Here is a 17474-nt window from a genome sequence, read left to right as displayed (position 1 = left end):
AGCTGTAAGCCTCTGGATTTTCAGTCTCTGTTTGGGTGGGGAAAGTGGGTCCAAGACAGACAGACAGACAGACAGAGACTTGGCCCAAATCCCCGACAAATTAGAACTGCATCTTGACTTCAGGCCCCTTGCCCCCTGTTTCCACTGTGCCAGGTGACTAACACCTTGGGATGAATGAAGCTTTGTTTCCTGGGAGAGAGGAACCGAGGAAGGCTCCACAATGGTGTGATCTCCGGTAAAGTCTCTGCTTCCCCTGGCATGCCCCACTTGCCGTCAGAGGGAGAGGGGACAGGGGCTCGGTGGGGCGGGGGCCCAGCCTGTCACCAGGAGAAGAGGTGGCTTTGCTGCAGCTGCCAGCAGGACTGTCCGGGCCGCCAGGGCTGCCTCCCTTAATTGGCTCATCCTTTGTTCTGCATTTCAGGGTGCTCAGTGTCTGGGCCTGGTGCCAGACTCCCTCCGGTGCCCCATCACCCGCCTGCCACTACTGCCCGGGCAGGTGGAGGTGGCACCTAGAGCTGCTCCAGAGGGACAGTGGGAGGAACCCAGAGAGGGAGAGGCATTGGGCCAGAATGGACGCAGCCACACAGGACCCTGGGGAGACTGGACTCCAGCTTGGCAGCTCCTGGGGCTCCAAGGTCAGGAACAGCCCCATATCCTAGCACCTGTCTGTGTCTGGCCTCTGTATCACACCTATCCCCCTCCTCCCCCACACACATACGCGCACACAGAATTTGTGTCTGTCCTATTCACTGCGGCATCCCTGGTGCCAAGGACAGTGTCTGGCACACAGCAGGTGCTTACTAAATTCCTGCTGAATGAATGAACACACACTGACCACAGTCCCACAAGACGGGTGCTGTTGTTGGATCCATATTACAGAGGAAGAAACTGAGGCTGAGGGGACAAGTGTGGTTTACTCAAAGTCACATGCCCCTCCCCCACCTCCCATCACGAGAGAGCGAAATCGGTCAGGAAGTCTGGGGTCCGGGCCTCACCAGCAAGGCTTCCTGAGGCAAACAGTGCAGATTGGGGGCCCCCTGTCCTCCGCTGGTGTCAGGCAGGGGCAGCTGGGGGCTGTGGGTGTCTGCATCAACTGGGGCGCTGGGTGGGCTGTCGGGGGGAGACTGGGGGCCTGGGGGCTGTCCTGGGGAGCAGTTCCCACTGAGGGTGCAGGCGTAAGTGGGAAGAAGGAGATGAAGAGGGGGGGAGGGAGGGACAGCTCTGGGCTCCCTCCACACCCTGACAGCCCCACACTGAGGGGGAGGCTGGAGCCCCACTGTCCATGGCCTCCACAGTGCCCAGTGCTGCCCCATCACCTTCCCATGCCGGCCCCTCCTCATCACTCACCCACCATGCCCTCTGTCACCTCCCAATAGCACCCCCATGGCTCCCCTTTACTTTGTCACCATCTTCACCACCCTCCATCACAGCCCCCACAGCACCCCTGCTGCCTCCCCCGGCACCTCCCCCATAGCAGGCAGCTGCTGTTACACCCCCATCTAGCCCCTCTCTCAGGTCCCCCACTCCACCTCACCGTTAATAGCTGCAGTCACGACCCCCACCACCTCCCTGTCTGCTGTCCGGCCCAGCTCTCATGGCCCTCCCGATCACCTCCCCACTCCAACCCCCCTCCCATCACGGCTGCCATCACCTCCCACGTTTCTAGGTCGGTCTCTACAGCTCCCTTGGACCGGAGGCTGGGGGGCTGGGAGGCTGGGAGAGAGCAGGAGAGGATGAAGTGAGGAGAAAGGGGGCAGGGAGTGTGAGAGAGGGGAGGGGGGGCTGGGAGGAGGACCTGACCTGCGCTCCCTGGCCCCCAGCCCTGTTGGCCTGGGCCGGGTGCTGGCGGCGCTGTCCAAGGTGCTGGGACAGCCTGGCTGGAGTGGGGTTGGGTGGCAGGTGCTGCAGACCTGGCTCTGAATCTCCGGCCCACCTCTTCCCAGCTTGGGCAGGTGGCTCCCACCCTGGGCACCTCAGCTGTGCTATGTGTCCAGTGGGGTGACGCCGGCAGGCCGGCCGGGTGGAGGGAGCCGGGCGGGCTGTCAGGAAGTATCTGCATCAGCCCCTGCTGCCCAGCCCGCTCCAGCTCTGGCCTCTGAGGACCCACGTTAACGAGGCTGGTTCTGCAGCGTGGCTCTGGGTCCCATGGGGCCTTACCACTAAAGAGCAGCAGCTGGCGGCCCAGCCAGGCCCCACGGGGCCCAAGAGGCCTCCCTTAACCCCTCCCTCCTCCTCTCTTCTCTCCCAGCCTCACTTTTCCACCCAAGCCTGAGGTCATCTCCAGGACCTTGCTGATGCTGTTCCCTCCACTTTAAAGTGTTCCTCAAACCATGCAGACCCTCGGGGGACTCCTCCTCCAGGAAGTCCTCGCCCTCAGAGGCCTGAGGCACACACTGCCCACATCACCTGGCCAAAGGCTACCTGTGCTTCTCCTATGAGGCATTTACATCTTTTCCCTACTTGAGCACGAGTGCCAATTATGTGCAAGGTAATATTCTTGGTGCTTTACCTTCTTGGTAAAGCACCAAGAATTAATTCAATTAATGTCATCGCATTTAATCCTCGTGACAACCCTGTTGGGTAGGGACTATGCTTGTCTCCATTTCCAGAGGAGGGTACTGAGGCCCAGAGAGGTTAAGGGCCTTGCCCCAGGTCACGGAGCCAGTCCAGGCCCAGGCTGGAATGCAGGTCTCTATCTGTGGCCTCAGGAATCGGAGGGTTCGGCTGCCATTCCCATCATACGCCTCCGCCTTTGCCACCACTGGGCCCTAGAACCAGTTAGGCGGGGGTCCTGTCCTTCCCTCTGAGTCCCCAGGACCCAGCCCGGTGCCTGTTGCTGAGCAGGCACCGCTGACTGTCAGACGAAAGTGAGGATGAGGGTGTGGTGTCAAAGGAGGCTCCCGGAGAGAGCCGAGCAGCCAGAGGCCCAGGGTGGGGGGTCTGTAATGGTGGCAACAGAGGCAGTGTGACAGGTGGGGACGAAAGACACCCATGTACGGAGGAGTGGAACCTGCGCCACCATGGGGCAGGCACCTCCCCACCCAGACATGCAGGCTCCTTCTTGCCCTGATGCCAGTCCTAGCTCCAGGGGCTTTTGAGCTTGGCTGGGAGAAGGTCCCAAGGGGTCCTGTAACTAGGGAGCTGGCCCTGGGGGCCTCTGGGGTTGCACAGGGTGTTCCTGCCTTGGTTGACACCCTGACAACAAGCCCCAACAGAGCTTTCAAGGGAGAAGGGGGAGGGGCCTTTCTCAGCCCAGCACTGAATGTGACCTTGTTCTATATCCTTGAGAACTGTCTGAGAGGCCTAGGTTCCAGCTTGGGATGGGTTGGCTGTGTTACCTTGGGCAAGTTACTTAGCCTCTCTGGGCCTCAGTCTTTTTTTTTTAAGATTGTATTTGTTTGTTTGTTTGTTTGAGAGAAGGGGAGGGAAGGGGAGAGGGAGAGAAATATCGATGTGTAAGAGATACACTGATTTACCTCCTACACACCTCCAACTGGGGACCTGGCCTGCAACCCAGGCGTGTGCCCTGACCTGGAATGGAACCAGCAACCTTTTGGTTCACAGGCCGGCACTCAGTTCACTGAGCCAGTCCAGCCGGGGCTGGGCCTCGGTCTTCTGTCTATGCAATGACCTGCCTAGGAGTCTAAATCCCAGCGGTGTTTCCCCTGGTGGTGAATGGCCGCTCCTCCGCCTGTGGCCCTGCCCAGTCCCTGACAGCCTGGAAGTGACTTCAGACAGGACGTTCCCACAGCGGCAGGGGTCAGGCCAGCGTGGGGCCCAGGCCACCCACAGAACAGACGATGCAGGCTTGGGAGATGCTGACGCCGGCCGCCACCTGTGACTCCAGCCTGACGGCTTGGGAGCACAGGCACAGTTGTGTTTTGAGCCTTGGGGACAGCAGTTGTAGACGGTCCCCAGCCTGGCCTCTCCCAGCCTCAGCTCTCCCATCTACAGAATGGGCAGAAGGCTTCCACAGTGCCCCCAGCAGGGAGAGGAGGCTAGGGGACACCAGTCAGTCGGAGAGGTGGCCCTTCCCTCTGCCCCGAGCTGTGTGAGTCCAGGGTGGAATCTGGAAATTGTCTGGGAAGCAGCTAAGTCACATCTCTGTCCGGCTGTGGGGACCGGGTGGAAAATCCAGGCTCTGGGTGAGGTCCTCGACGGGAGTGGGGGCGTGGGGTGGAGGTGGCCGATGACCCTCAGGGAAGCTGTGGCCTCACAGGGGGGCACCACTGTGAGTGATTTAAGATCACGTGGCCCAGGGCCACAGCATTCCCCCTCCACATGGCCCTGGACCTGTCTGCCTTCAAAGGGACCTCACACACCGTGGGGAGCAGTACAAACAGCCCGGCAGGGGAGAGGTGAGGGGGCACCGGCTGAACAAACAGCAGCCTCCAGGGGACCCGGCCTGGCCTCCCCTCTGTGGCCCGAGCCTGACCCCCCCCCCACTTCCCTTTACTGGCTGCAGGACAGGAGTGTAGACGGGGCATCGGGGGGTCAGTGGTGTGCGAGCGGGCTGGTGCTGCACACGCATGTGCTCCTATCCCAGCATGCGCCACAAGGCATGTGCTTCTGGTGAATGAGAGGACAGGGGTGGACCAACTGCAGCCCGCAGGCCAGATCTGCCTTCCGCGGGCTTTTGCACGGCTTGAGAGCTGAGAGTGGTTTTTCCATTCTTACATGGTTGAAAAGAAAGAAAAATATTAGTTCAGGACCCACGGAAAGCAGAGGAACGTCAAATGTCGGTGTCCACATTCAGTTTTAGGAGGACACCGTTGCGTTCAGGCCTTTACTTCCTGCCCTCGGCTGCTCTTACGCCCCAACGGCAGAGCCGGGCCATTTCAGCAGAGGCTGTGGGACCCACGGAGGTGAAACATTCGCTCCCTGACCTTGTCAGGGTGTCTGCCGGCTCCAATGTGAGGGCACTAGCAAAGCGGGGCGCGCAGCTCTACCCCCAACATTAAAGTGCAGCCTCAATGAGCTTATCAAGAATTTTACAACGAGAAGATCTAGATAGGAGCTGTGTTCACTTCAGGACATATACGCAAGCCTTGGGTTTTATAACCTTACATTGTTTTGTGTGTGTGTATAAGAGAGAGAGAACCATAATTCTTTTAAAATTCAGACTCTGCCCCTCTCTCGTGCACCCACAGTATTCAGCACGCGCTAGGCACGTGGTGGGTGATTAGTCAAGTTTTGTGGGATAAGGTAACAGGCTCGGTTCTCTCCATCAACCCAACAACTTGGCTAGTAACAAAGTGACTGTTGCCTACTTCACAGATGTGGAAACTGAGGCCCGGACAGGACAGGACGCCTGCCCGAAGGGTGTCTTCCCTGGACCACTAACATTGAGGACAAGAGGTCCTTTCTTGATGCTTTTTGCTCCTGGGAGAAGTGGGGCGCACGCTATGACACGTCTGGTGGGGAAGCGTCGTGCCCATCCCTCCAGTAGTTTTCCGTCGTTCCAGGTCCCCTGCCAGCCCCGTCGGTTCCCAGGCCTCCCTCCCTCGCCAGGGGTCTGGGCAGGCTCCCAGGAGCCCATGGTGGGGAGGAGGCAGGGGGATGAGTGCCTTTCATTTTTTTCCCTTTTCCGGCAAACAGGGGCAGGTGTGGAGTGAGCAGCTCCGGGAGGGGGTGTGAGGAAGTGACTGAGCTGAACGTCTGGGGGACCCAGCAGGGCTGTGATGTGGCGGAACTCAAGTGGGGGTGCTGCCATTAGAAAAGGGCCCTGAAAGGGGGGAATCAAAGACAAATTGGCCAGCTAGGCAGCCTTGGATGGGGCTATCCCTCTTCTAAGGGACCCCCTCCACAGCCAGGTCCTGGAAAGTTTCCTCCCAGCACTATAACTCTGAATCTGCAGACCAGCGAACACCGGGCCAGTGAGAAAACCCACCTCCTTCTACAGCCAGACCCCAGCCTTCCACCAGAGAAGGTTCCGGGAATCACCCGAGAGAGTGTGGCAGGCGGCGCGCTGCCCTTCTCATCTGTCAGGGACTCGGTGCCCCTCTGGAAGAAAAGGCACGAGGACTCGATGGTGACTCACTCAGAATATGTAAAGCCCTTTTCGTGGCCGTGCAGGCCACGCCCCTGCCTCATCTTGTATCACCTTCCTCACATCCACGGCACTCCAGACGCGATGGATCTGAATGTACTCTGCTCCGTCCCACCACAGGGCCTTTGCACGGGCTGTTCCCTCTGCCTGGGTCACTGCCCCCCCCCCCCCCCACTTATTCTTCACACTTCCATTCTAACATCTCTTCCTCAAATGAGCCTTCCGTGACCCCAGCCCCAGGCCGGGCTTCTGTCAAGTTCTCAGACCTGAAACTGATTACCTGTGAGAGTATGTGTTCCTTTGCTCCCCGACTGCCCCAGGACCTCCTGCCTAGTCTTCGGGTGGTAAACTGCCCCTCAGGACCCTGTCTGCCCGGCTCCCAGTGGTTGCCTGGTGCTGAGCACAGGGTTGCGCACACAGCAGAAACCAGTAAGGGATCGTATGGCGGCATGAATGAAAGCTTGGCACCGCCAGAGGCGGCAGTCAGTGCCTGGAGTTACGGAAACGTCGATGCCCTGAGAAGGAACATCAATAAACCGTTCGTGACGGATTCGCCTGGGTTTCTGTGCCCGGCGACCACTCTGCAGGCGCCGAGCGGTGCTCTAGTGCAGCACCGCCCACCAGAGCTTTCTGCGGTGACCTGTGACGGCAGCATTCTGGATCCGCGCTGGCCGAGGTGTCAGCCACGAGACCCACGTGGCTGCTGAGCACTTGCAATGTGGCTAGTGGGACTGAGGAACTGAATTCTAAATTTTAGTTAATTTTCATTAACATACATTTAAATAGCCACATGGGGTGAGTGGCTGCCAGATTGGACGGCCCTACTGTCTCCAAGGTTGCGACACGCCATTCCGCCACCTAGGAAGACCCCCAAACCTTCATCAGCTGGTCCTGGGGATCACACAGGACAAGGATTCTCTGGCAGCCACCATCCTCCACTGCCCACCACACTTGTGACAGAGCCCACCAGGCAACGACGACAACGAGATCCCCACCGGGATGGCGCATCTCCAGAACAGAAGTGCCGGGACTGGACCTCCCCATTTTTATCGTCATCTTCCGCACGACCACCGAGACTGCCGCCAACCTCATTCTCTCCGTTGTCACCCCTCCCTCTCCCCACCCCCCCAAGCCAACCACCAACACAGCCATCGGCGCCACCACTTCCGGTCAACTCTCCCACCAGCGTCACCACCAACCAACACGGGTATCCCCCATCATCACCACCCTGCGCCCCCATCACCCCCTTACCCCCGACTCCCCCAGCATCATACCACCCTGAAATACCGACACCTGGAGCCAGTGCAGGAGCTCAGCTAAGAGCTTTGGCTCTGGAATTTGATGGCCCCGGGCTTAAATCCCAGCTCTGAGTTTAAATCACTTAGCGTCTGTGGGACTCAGTTGCTTCATCTGGAAAATGGGACTAATAATAATCATACTACCATAGGAAGACTTACGGCCTGGTTGTTAGAGGAACTACAGGGAAAGACCTTTTACTAGGGTACCTGAGTGCTAGTGTTCTGCCTTCTGTGCTCATCGTGCACGATTCTATCTCCTCCTTACGTGGAGGGCAGAGCTGTGAGTCCACTCATTTCACAGATGAGGAAACTGAGTCCAACAGAGGTGGTGATGTCATTGCCCAAGGCCTTACAACTAAGAGGCTGGGTTGGAACCGACGTCTTAACTGCGCCCAGCCCGGCAAGGCTGCCCCTTTTGGGGGGAGGAGTGGGGAGGCCCGACCGGCAGACTGGCCTCCCTGAGGTGCCAGGCTCCCTCCTCAGCACTCCACCAGCAAAGGTGGAGCTGTGGTGGGCAGGCGGGGCGGGAGGGAAGTGCGCTCACCTGTGTCCTGACGGAACTGGTGCATGGACTGCAGGTCGATGACGTAGGGCACCAGCTGGCTGTCCACCTGCCCCAGGACCACGGAGCCGCGGGCGTCCTCCTTGAGCACGTTCTCAATGTGGTGGCACACGGTGGCTGTGTACGGCCGCCAGCGGTTGTGCTCATTCAGCCACTCCCACACCACCACCCGGGCCACGTTCTGCGGCGGGAAGCCCAGCCCGCTCACGGGCATCATGACACCCTGGCCTGGCCGTGACATGGCCGCTGCTGCCTCAGGGGCCAGGACCCCCCTAGGACTGGCCCAGCTCCTCCTGGGCCTGGGAGCAGGCAGGGGACTTCCTCTTTCCCCAGGGGAGCGGCAAGGGCTGTCCGGCCTGCTTTCTAACTCCCTGTCCTCTGTGGGCCCAGAGGCCTCTGTTAAGTGAGGGTGGGGCGGTGTTCCAGGCTCCAAGGACCCCTTCCCGGCAGAGCTGTCTCCGATAAAGGGTGCTGCTCCACAAAGCGAGTGTCTTTCTTAGGATGGGGGAGACGTTGCTCTACATTTCTTGGATCCCACTGCTCAGATAGGGGAGTGAGGCAATCGCCCCTGCCGTAGGTCCAGTCTCTTGCCTGCTGGTCTCCTGTCCTTCTTCCCGGTCAGCACACGCCTGTCACCTCGCAGGCCCGGCCCAGCCTGCTGCTCTCTGCGGCGCCCAGCCAGCCCTCTGCGTCCCAAACGGCAAATGCGTCCCAGACGCTGCTCCTGGCTCCAGTGAGGCTGCTGGCCGCGGCTCGGGTCCGCCCCCCACGACGGCTCCAGCTGAAGGGGGCGTCCCTGTCCCCCTGGTCCCTGCTCCACGGCGTCCTGGAAGGCCTGGGTGGCTGAAGAATTCACGGGGGAGGGGTGCGGCGCGTGTCCCCAGCCCGCCTGCCCAGGCTGCGGCTCCTGAGCTGCGCCGGGGGACGAGGGGGGCGGGGGCCCGTGGGCACGCCCCACCCCACTCGTGCTCGCGACCTGCCTGGAGACAAGAAGGAGAGAGGGCCCTTTAAGAATAGAGCGCGGCACCCCCTCCCCCTTCCCAGGAGAGCGATCGCCTGAGAACAATGGGGAACCGATGGGGGGGACAGCAGGGGGGCTAAAGGGGGTCGCCGCCCGCGTTCCCTAGGGGCAGGCCTGAGGGCAGGGCTGGAGCCCGGGGAAAGATTTTCTGAGACTCTCGCCTGCGACGCCCCCTCCTCAGCTTCCCGAGCGCTCTCCTCCCCCCTGGCTGGGGATGCAGGGTACGCGGGGGTGCGCGGGGATGCGCGGGGTGGGGAGGGTGATGCAGGCGCGGCCCAGGCCCTTCGGGGGTCGCGTCACGGAGGAGCGAAGCCGGAGCTGGGTCGTCGCTGGCTCCCGCCCTGGGGGTAAGGGCTCCCTTGCCAAACCCAGACCTCCCCACAGCGCGCGCAGGGCCCCCGCAGAGGCCGGGGGTGGGGTCCCGGAGCACCCCGCTCTCTCACCGCCCAGCAGCGCCTCGCCTCGCCTTTGCTCTCCCCCGGCTCGCGCTTCAGCGCCGCCGCCTCCTGGGCTCCCCCCGGAGTGGGAGGGAGCCGCGGTCCCGCCTCCGCGCCCTTTCCCTCCCCGGCCCCGTGGCCGCAGCGTGCGGGGCGCTGGGCTTTCCACGCGAGGACAGACTACGCCGCCGACCGACGGACGCGTGAACCGGCTGCCGGACTCCGGGATCCCGCGGGTGGGAGGCGGCGGCCGCGCTCAGAGCAGGGAAGGAGGAGGGGGCGGAGGAGGAGGAAGGGGCGGAGACAGATCTCGGCTGTAAGCGCCGCCGGCGCTGACACCGGAGTCTCTGGGGCGCCCCAAATCCTCCACTAGGCCCACCTGGGACCCCAGGAGGTCTCCTTACCCCAAGCGGGGCGCAAGGCATGGAGTGAGGTGGTTGTTGGTCACCTGCTTGAAACTTGGTCATCTTTACATTCCCTTTGCCCAGTCCAGGGCCTGGCACACACTAGGCGTTCAATAGATGCCTGAATGAATGAGTAAGAACCAGAGATTGTCTAAAGAAAGATCTTGAAACATTCTAGGTCAATCTTCTCTTCTCCTTCAACTATTCTGGGCGAGAGGAGTGAAGTGGGACTGGCAAGGTCTTGCAGAGCCGAATGGAATCATGGAATCTGAAGCGTCCATATAGGGAGACTGAGGCCCAGAGAGGGTAAGAAACGGGCCCAGCGTCACACAGCAGCACCAGGACACTGATCCAGAGCAGATTCTCCTCCCAGGACCCAATTAGCCAGCCCAGAGCCCAATTCCCAATTCCCCAAAGTCCCCACCTGCTCCAGATGTGTGGGATAGCAACAGCATCCTGCCTGGGGGAGAGGGGTGGGGGACCTAGGCCAGGAGGCAACGACCTTCAGAGAAGATAAGGGCCAGCCCTCTCAAAGAGCATGCAAATGCTAGGTGCTCAGTAAAAGCTGGGCAAGGGCTGTCTGGATGGAAAGGGCGGCAGGTGACAGCAGCAGCTCAAGTGTTAATGGGACGGCCAGCTCTCCCCACTCTGGCAGGCTGGATGCAGCTGAGGACACACACCAGCCACCAGCAGGGAGGGGTGGACCACCCGGGGCCTGCGGGTGTTTAGATTAGGGAAGATGAAGGATGCGTCCGGGAACTCCAGTCTGGGCAGCAGATGGGGGTCAGCGGCCTGTTTGGGAGCCTGCCCAGGGCGGCCCACGCTCCTCTTCCTCCCTGGGGCAGATGGTGATAAACTCGTGGAGGTCATGGGCAGGCTGCTCAGGGGCGCTTTCCCAGAACCGAACTCTGGTTCCCCAGCCAGCTAGAGTGACCTCCACACCCCAGGTCCCTGCTCTGCCCTGCAGCCAGGTGCCTGATGGGCTTTTCCAGATTGGGTCAATGATTCTGCTTGCTTGCGCCTGCCGCAGACTGAGAGAGAGAGGTTCTGTCTGAGGACGGGGCCGGCTCTGCAGGGATAATGCTCCAATAGGATCGCTGGGATTTTAGCCCAGGGTCCACCAAAGGCTTTCTGGGGACCCATGAAGACCCCTTCCCCCATTGCAGACAGACATGTCTGCGCATTTTCCTGGGAAGAAGAGCTCTGGCTTTCAGAGATGCTTTCCAAAGGGGGCTGTGACCCAAAAGATTCAGAGCTGATGCTCAACAACCTTACGTATGCTACATAAGGGGACCTGGGGACCCGAGGGTAGGGAAAAGGCTAGCTCAAGGTCACATGGGAATTTAGCCACAAGTTGGAAAGAATCCAAGAACCAGACTGTATAATGCCATTTAAGGTCTGACTAAATGCCACCTCCTCTGGGAAGCCTTCCCTGAACTCGCTCTGTCTTCCTCTGTGCTCCTTTGCTCATACCTTTGATGTGACACCATGTATCACAATTCGCCACTTCACTGCTGTCCCTGCTAGAGTGAGATGCCCCTGAGATCAGGGACTGTGTCTTATTCATCGGGTACAGTGTGGCTGGTGCTCGCCACGTGGTGTTTGACACGTCCTGAGTACCTATCGTGTGCTGGGTACCCCTGAAGCTGAAAGAGGTTAAGTGGCTTGCCCGAGTTCCCCCGAAGAGTAAGTGACGGAGCTGGGATTTGAACCCCAAGCCCCTTGTGCACTTTCCACAGCAGCATGCGGCCTGTGTTTGTTCAGCGGCCGGCAAGCGGCATCCGGCTGAGGATCCGGTGCAGCGGCAAAGGGAGTCCGAGCGGCCCCGCGCTCTGCTGCGGGGATGACTCAGACACCAGCGGAGATGCCAGTGGAACAAACACGTTCTATCATGAACTGTTTTTTAAAAAAATGTGGATGTACTTGTATGTATTACACCCCTAGAAAAAGACTCCCAGGAGGTGACATTTCAGCAACTCCCCAATGGGCTAAGCAGAGGGCGAGCAGAGGGAGCAGGGTTGTGCCAAGGCCTGGCGGTGGGAAAGAGCTTGGTGTGTTAGAGCAGCAGAGAGGAGGCCAGAGTGGCCACTGAGGTGGAACAGGAGTGAGGGCAGAGCAAGACGGAGTGGGCCGGGCTGTCATGTCGGGCCTTATACACCCCAGTGTGGGTTGGGGAGCTTTTCCTGAGAGCCACGGAGAATTACTGAAGGGGAAGCCCCACCCTCAGAAACTCGGCCCAGTCGGCCCGGGACTCCAGGCATCAGTGGTTGTTGGCCAATGGTCCTTTCCCTGGATTGGGGGCAAGGGAGGATTGAAACTGAGAGAGGGCTGAATTAGCCCATCTCCAGGTAACTGGGCCAGTACTATAAGTATGAGCTCTCAGGTCTTATATTGGGCTATCACCTTGTTCACGCAATCAGAAGGTATTTATTGAGCATCTACTATGTGCCAGTCACCAATCTAGGTGCTGGGGATACAGCAGTGAACAAAAGTCTAAAATTCCTGCCCCCCCCATGCTGACATTTTAGTGTGTGTCCGTGTGTGTGTGGGGGGGGCGGGTAGAGAGTAAACAACCAAGTGCATAAATAAAATACATACTATGTCATGACGTGGAAGCACTCTGGGGGAACACAGACAGTAGATGTTGCTGGTGGGAGGTAAATTGGTGCCACCTGTTAGAATACGGTCTGGCTAAGGCTGAGCACACACATTCCCCATGTCCCAGCAACTCTACACCAAGTATGGACCCTGGAGTCACGTGCAAGGGTATTCACGGGGGCTCTGCTCACGGCAGCCAAAGTCAGGAAGCAAACCAAGTGCCCAGCTGTGGGAGAGCAGGTGAATGAGTTCCCGCGAGGGAATACTGCGCGGCAGTGAGAATGGAGGGACTATAGCCACACATCACGCTCTGGGTGGACCTCTGACATAGAAGAGCCAGTGAAAATCGTCCCATTCCACGAACATGATACCTTTTATATAAAGCTAGAAGCAGCTAAAATTATACAGACATATGTAACAATGAACTTTAAAAAGAATAAGTATGGGGTTCAGGGTGAGGTTCACGGTGGGGAGGATATGATGCTGGGCAGGGGAGCCATGTATATGGTTAGATGTAGATTATTGTCAAGATTCTGGGTTTTTTGAGGGGATGCTGGTTTTATGGGTTATTATTAAAATTAATCATTAAAAGCTGATGAGAGTGAGTTAGGAACCAAGGTTGATGATTAACCTCCCCCCCCCCTTTTTTTTGCATGTGAACCAAAGTAAAAAGGAAAAGAGCAAGCAAGCAGGGAGGGGACTGGAGCATGTCGGGGTGGGGGAGGGTTGCAATACTCAACCAGCTGGTCAAGGAAGGTGCCACTGAGGTGGCAGCTGAGCCAAGACTTGAGGGAGGGAGTTAGGGAACCATGGGGAGATCCAGGGAAGAGTGGCCCAAGCAGAGGGCACAGCAAGTACAAAGGCCCTGAGGCAGCCTGTTCTAGGAATGGCAGCGAGATCTGTGGGCTGGAGGGAGTGAGTGCGTGTACCTGTCCGGGAGATGATGGGTATGGAAGGGAGCCATCAAGCAGGCTTGCAGCAGGGGTGGGGGAGCAGCTGGGGAGGAGCGGGGAGATGTTCAGGGTTCCCCGAAGAGCCCATATCCTGAGTCGGCTCTTCTGAGAAATTTGCTGTTCAATTGTTTCTTGGGTTCCATGAAACACGTACGTTTTTCCTGGAGGCGGTTTAACTGGGTTTCTGTTATTGCAAGCCAGGGAGTCCTGCTTTGTTCGGTCACGACCCTGTGGCCAGAAGGTCATGGTGTGGGTTTCTTTGGGAGAGAGGTTTCTTAAGAGAAAGTGCGAAGTGGGGAGTCCACGCTTTGCTGCAGAAAACCACCGGGAGATGGGAGGGGACCGGGCCAGCATCCGATGTGGGTGCGGACTGGTAACCAGCCCATTCACTGAGTGCTTTCTGGGCCTCAGGGATTTTACTAAGCTCTTTCAGTCCTCCCAGGCATGACCACAGATTTCACCCATGGGGAAACTGAGGCCCAGGGAGGTTATGACATGCCCAGTGAGCAGTGGAGCCAGAAAATCCCAGGCCTGCTTGGCCTTCAAGTCTCACCCCTGGGATGAGAGATCTGTGGCCCATTTCCATGGTGACATTCCTTCATCTTTGGATAACCTGGGGTCAGTGAGTCCCTGTCACCTCCCCCTCTTCTCCAGCACCTGGGCTGTCTGGAGGCCTGAGGGCATCTGGGCAGGGTGAGCTCACCACATCCAGGACTGCTGTGTCTCCAGCACAGAGGGAAGGGACCCAGAGGGAAAACGGGGCTGAAAGTGGGGTGGGACAGGGATGTCCTGGGAGTGCTGAGCAGCTTGGGGCTAATGCAGAGCGGGTCCATCTGGGAAAGAGGGCTGGGGGAGGGAAGAAAGAGGAGACAGGAGCTCTAAGTTTCTCCAGGACCCTAGTGCTTTTTCCCCTCTACAAACCACCTTGGAAGTGACCAGGGAGTGGGTGCGCAGCGCCCCCTGCTGGCCATTTTGTTCTAATGCTGGAGGGATTTCCAGGTAATTCATTTTTATTTTAAATTTATTTTTATTGTGGTAAAAACACATAACGTAAAAGTTGCCATTGTAACTATTGCTAAGTGTACAGTTCAGTAGTGTTAAGTACACTCTCATTGTTGTGCAACCAATCTCCAGGACTTTTTCACCTTGCAAAATGGAAACTCCGTGCCCATCAAACCCTAACTCCGCACTTCTCCCTTCCCCTGGCCACCCCCATTCCACTCTCCGTCTCTGTGATTTTCACTGCTCCACATACTTCATATAAATGGAACCATGCTGTATCTATCTTTTTGTGACTGGCTTTTTTCACTTAGCATAATGTCTTCAAGTTTCATCCACAATGTAGCCTGAGTCAGAAGTTCCTTCCTTTTCCAGGCTGTGTAGTATTCCTCTACATGGCCATACTACCTCTCTTTAGCCATTCATCTGCCCGTGAATGCTTGGGTTGCTTCCACCTCTTGACCACTGGGAATTAGTGCCGCTATGGCCGTGGGTGTGGAGTGTGGCTTTGATGAACAGGTAAGTGACAGGCCTGGATCCCCATCATTTGTGAGGGTGGGGAAAGATGTTGGGTACCCAGCTCAGTTGGGGGATATTTTCTCAAGTAACGAGATGTCTGGACGTAAGAGGGTCTGTTGTATCAGCCACTCAGCATGTCACGGAGGACCCGTGCTTGTACTTTTGTGTATTGTCATATTTAGTGTGTTGGCTTTGGGGGCTCATGCTTGTCCCTTGTCCTTGCTAAGTGACTATCGCAGCTACAGACTTGATGGACTGAGGCAAAGTAAGGGAGACCTGGGGGCGGGGGTGTGGCCAACCAAGGCTGTCCCTCTTGTCAGGATCACAAAAGCTTTCTGAAGAGCCCAGCAGACTTCCCCTCCCGTCTAGCCGAGTCCCAGCGGTCAGCATGGAGGCTGGGAAGAGTGGCGATTTTTAGTGGTGAGAAAGCAGCGAGGTTGAAGGAATCGGGAGTGGCTGCCGGGTCAGTCCGTGACAATGTCTGTGTCGGCACCTTGGGGCCACCCACCTGGTACCTCTTCTGTCTTCTGCATGTCCGTGTAGGCAGTCCGCGATTTTCAGGAACCACTCAGCACCCGCACTCTCTCAGCTACTGCCGGGGCCAGCTTCATGGGTCCCCGGCTCAGAAATGTACTTGGCTTAATGCTCTGACGTCCTAGCCTTGACACTCTCATTGGCTGTTGAACAAGGGGTCTTGCATTTTCATTCCACACTGGTCTCTGCAAATTGTGGAGCTGGTCTCCTCTACTGTCGACAGTGCTAAAGGTGATTGTTCGTGAGTCCAGGGCACCTTTAGTGTTCCTATAGTTATAATCTTAGAGAAGCCGAGGCCTCCCGCTATAAACGCACTCCCCAGGGAACTGGCCATTGGAAACAAATGCTGTGTGCAGTCCTCCCTCCGGGCCGAACACTCGGAGCTGTGTGTGTGCTCAGCTCTGACGGTTTCTAAGTGAAGGATAAAATGTCATTGAAAAAGGAAAAGAAGACCTGATTTTGTCTGTCTTGAGAATTAGTAATTAATTAGAATGTAATGTAAGATGTGGTAAAATGTCATATCAAATAAGGTATTTTTGTAACTCTTATTGTTATGTTTCAAGTTAGCTCTGCAACCAAGCCGGTCCTCTCACCTCTGCTCATTATGACAATTTCAATTCTTGTTTAAAGTGGATTCATGAAAGGGGTCTTTTCTCAGTGCCATGTATTTACTTTTTTAAAAAAAAGATTTTATTTATTTTTAGAGAGGGGGAAGGGAGGGAGGAAGAGAGGGAAACATCAGTGTGGTTGCCTCTCGCACACCCCCTACTGGGGACCTGGCCTGCAACCCAGGCCTGTGCCCTGACTGGGAATCGAACTGGCAACCCTTTGGTTCGCAGGCTGGCCCTCAACCCACTGAGCCACATCATCCAGGGCTACTTTTATTTTTTTTGATTGTGGTAAAAATACATATAAGATTTGCCATTTTAACCATTTTTAAGTGTATAGTTGCTACTCTTGATTACATTCACAATACTGTGTACCTGTCACATCTATTTGTAAAACTTTCCATCACCCCAGACGTAAATTCGGCACTCATTAAGCAACAACTCTCCATTATGTCCCCACCCTCAGCCCCTGGGAACCTCTGGTCTACTTTGTGTCTCTGAATATGCCTATTTTACACGTTTTACATAAGTGAGAACATACAATATTTGTCCTTTTGTGTCTGGCTTTTTTTTTTTTTCTTAACTTAGCATAGTATTTTCAAGGTCCATCCATGTTGTGGAATGTATCAACCCTTCATCTCTTTTCATGGCTGAGTAATACTCCACTGTATGGAGAAACCACAATTTGTCCGTCCATCATCTGCTAGTGGACATGGGGGTTGCTTCCACCTTCTGGCTACCGTGAACGACGCTGCTGTGAGCATTTCTGTATGAGTATCTGTTCCAGCGTGTGTGTCCAGGTCTTCGGCGTACTTCCCTCGGAGCGGAACTGCTGAGTCATATGGAAAGTCTATGGGGAACTTTTTGAGAAACTGCCAACTGTTTTCATTCTGGCCGCACCCACTTATCGTCCCACCAGCGCTGTGCAAGTGTTTCAGTTTCTTCACGTCCTCCCCACCTCCTTAAAAAATTATAGCCATGCAAATGAGGGTAAAGGGGTGTCTTATTGTTGTTTTGATTTGCGTTTTTCTACTGATTAGTGATGTTAGGAATTTTTTTTCATGGACGTATTGGCCATTTGTAGATCTTCTTTGGAGAAATGTCTATTCAAGTCCTTTGCCCATTTTAAAATTGGGTTCTTGGCTTTTTGTTGTTGAGTTGTTGGAGTTTCTAAATATTTTCTGGATTTTAAACCCTTATCAAATTTGCAAATATTTTCTCCCATTCTGTGGATTATCTTTTCATTTTTTTGGCAGTGTTTGTTTTGTTTTAAAAAATATTTTTCCTAATGAGAGAGAGTGAAAGATATGGATTGCCTCCCACACGTGCCCTGACTGGGGATTGAACCTGTAACCTAGGTATGTGACCTAACCCTGGAATTGAAACTTCAGTCTTTTGGATGATGCTCCAATCAACAGAGCCACACCAGCCAGGGCTTGGCAGTGTTTTCTGATACAAAAATGTTCTCAATCTTAACAAAGTCCAATTTATC

The 17474-nt window shown here is 56.4% G+C and overlaps 1 protein-coding gene across 3 annotated transcripts in view; it reads right to left on the bottom strand.

Annotated features, from left to right (window-relative positions):
• The window catches only part of DTX1 (deltex E3 ubiquitin ligase 1), a 32839-nt gene extending 23235 nt beyond the window's left edge, over positions 1-9604 (bottom strand). For 2 of the 3 annotated variants that reach the window (XM_053927687.2, XM_053927689.2), the window contains exons 1-2: positions 9374-9604; positions 7892-8889 (exon numbers count right to left, since the gene is read on the bottom strand). In XM_053927687.2, coding sequence (XP_053783662.1) covers positions 7892-8150 — 259 coding nt within the window. In that variant the 5' untranslated portion in view covers positions 8151-8889; positions 9374-9604. Of the gene's footprint in view, positions 1-1800; positions 2078-7891; positions 8890-9373 lie in introns of those variants that run through there. The other variant, XM_053927688.2, reaches the window with a different exon arrangement.
• Between the last annotated feature and the right edge of the window lie 7870 nt (positions 9605-17474).

Source organism: Desmodus rotundus, chromosome 7, assembly GCF_022682495.2.
Source record: "Desmodus rotundus isolate HL8 chromosome 7, HLdesRot8A.1, whole genome shotgun sequence".
NCBI classification, from domain to species: Eukaryota; Metazoa; Chordata; class Mammalia; order Chiroptera; family Phyllostomidae; genus Desmodus; species Desmodus rotundus.
The sequence above is the reverse complement of the archived record's forward strand: the minus strand, read 5'-3'. Positions and strand labels throughout refer to the sequence as shown.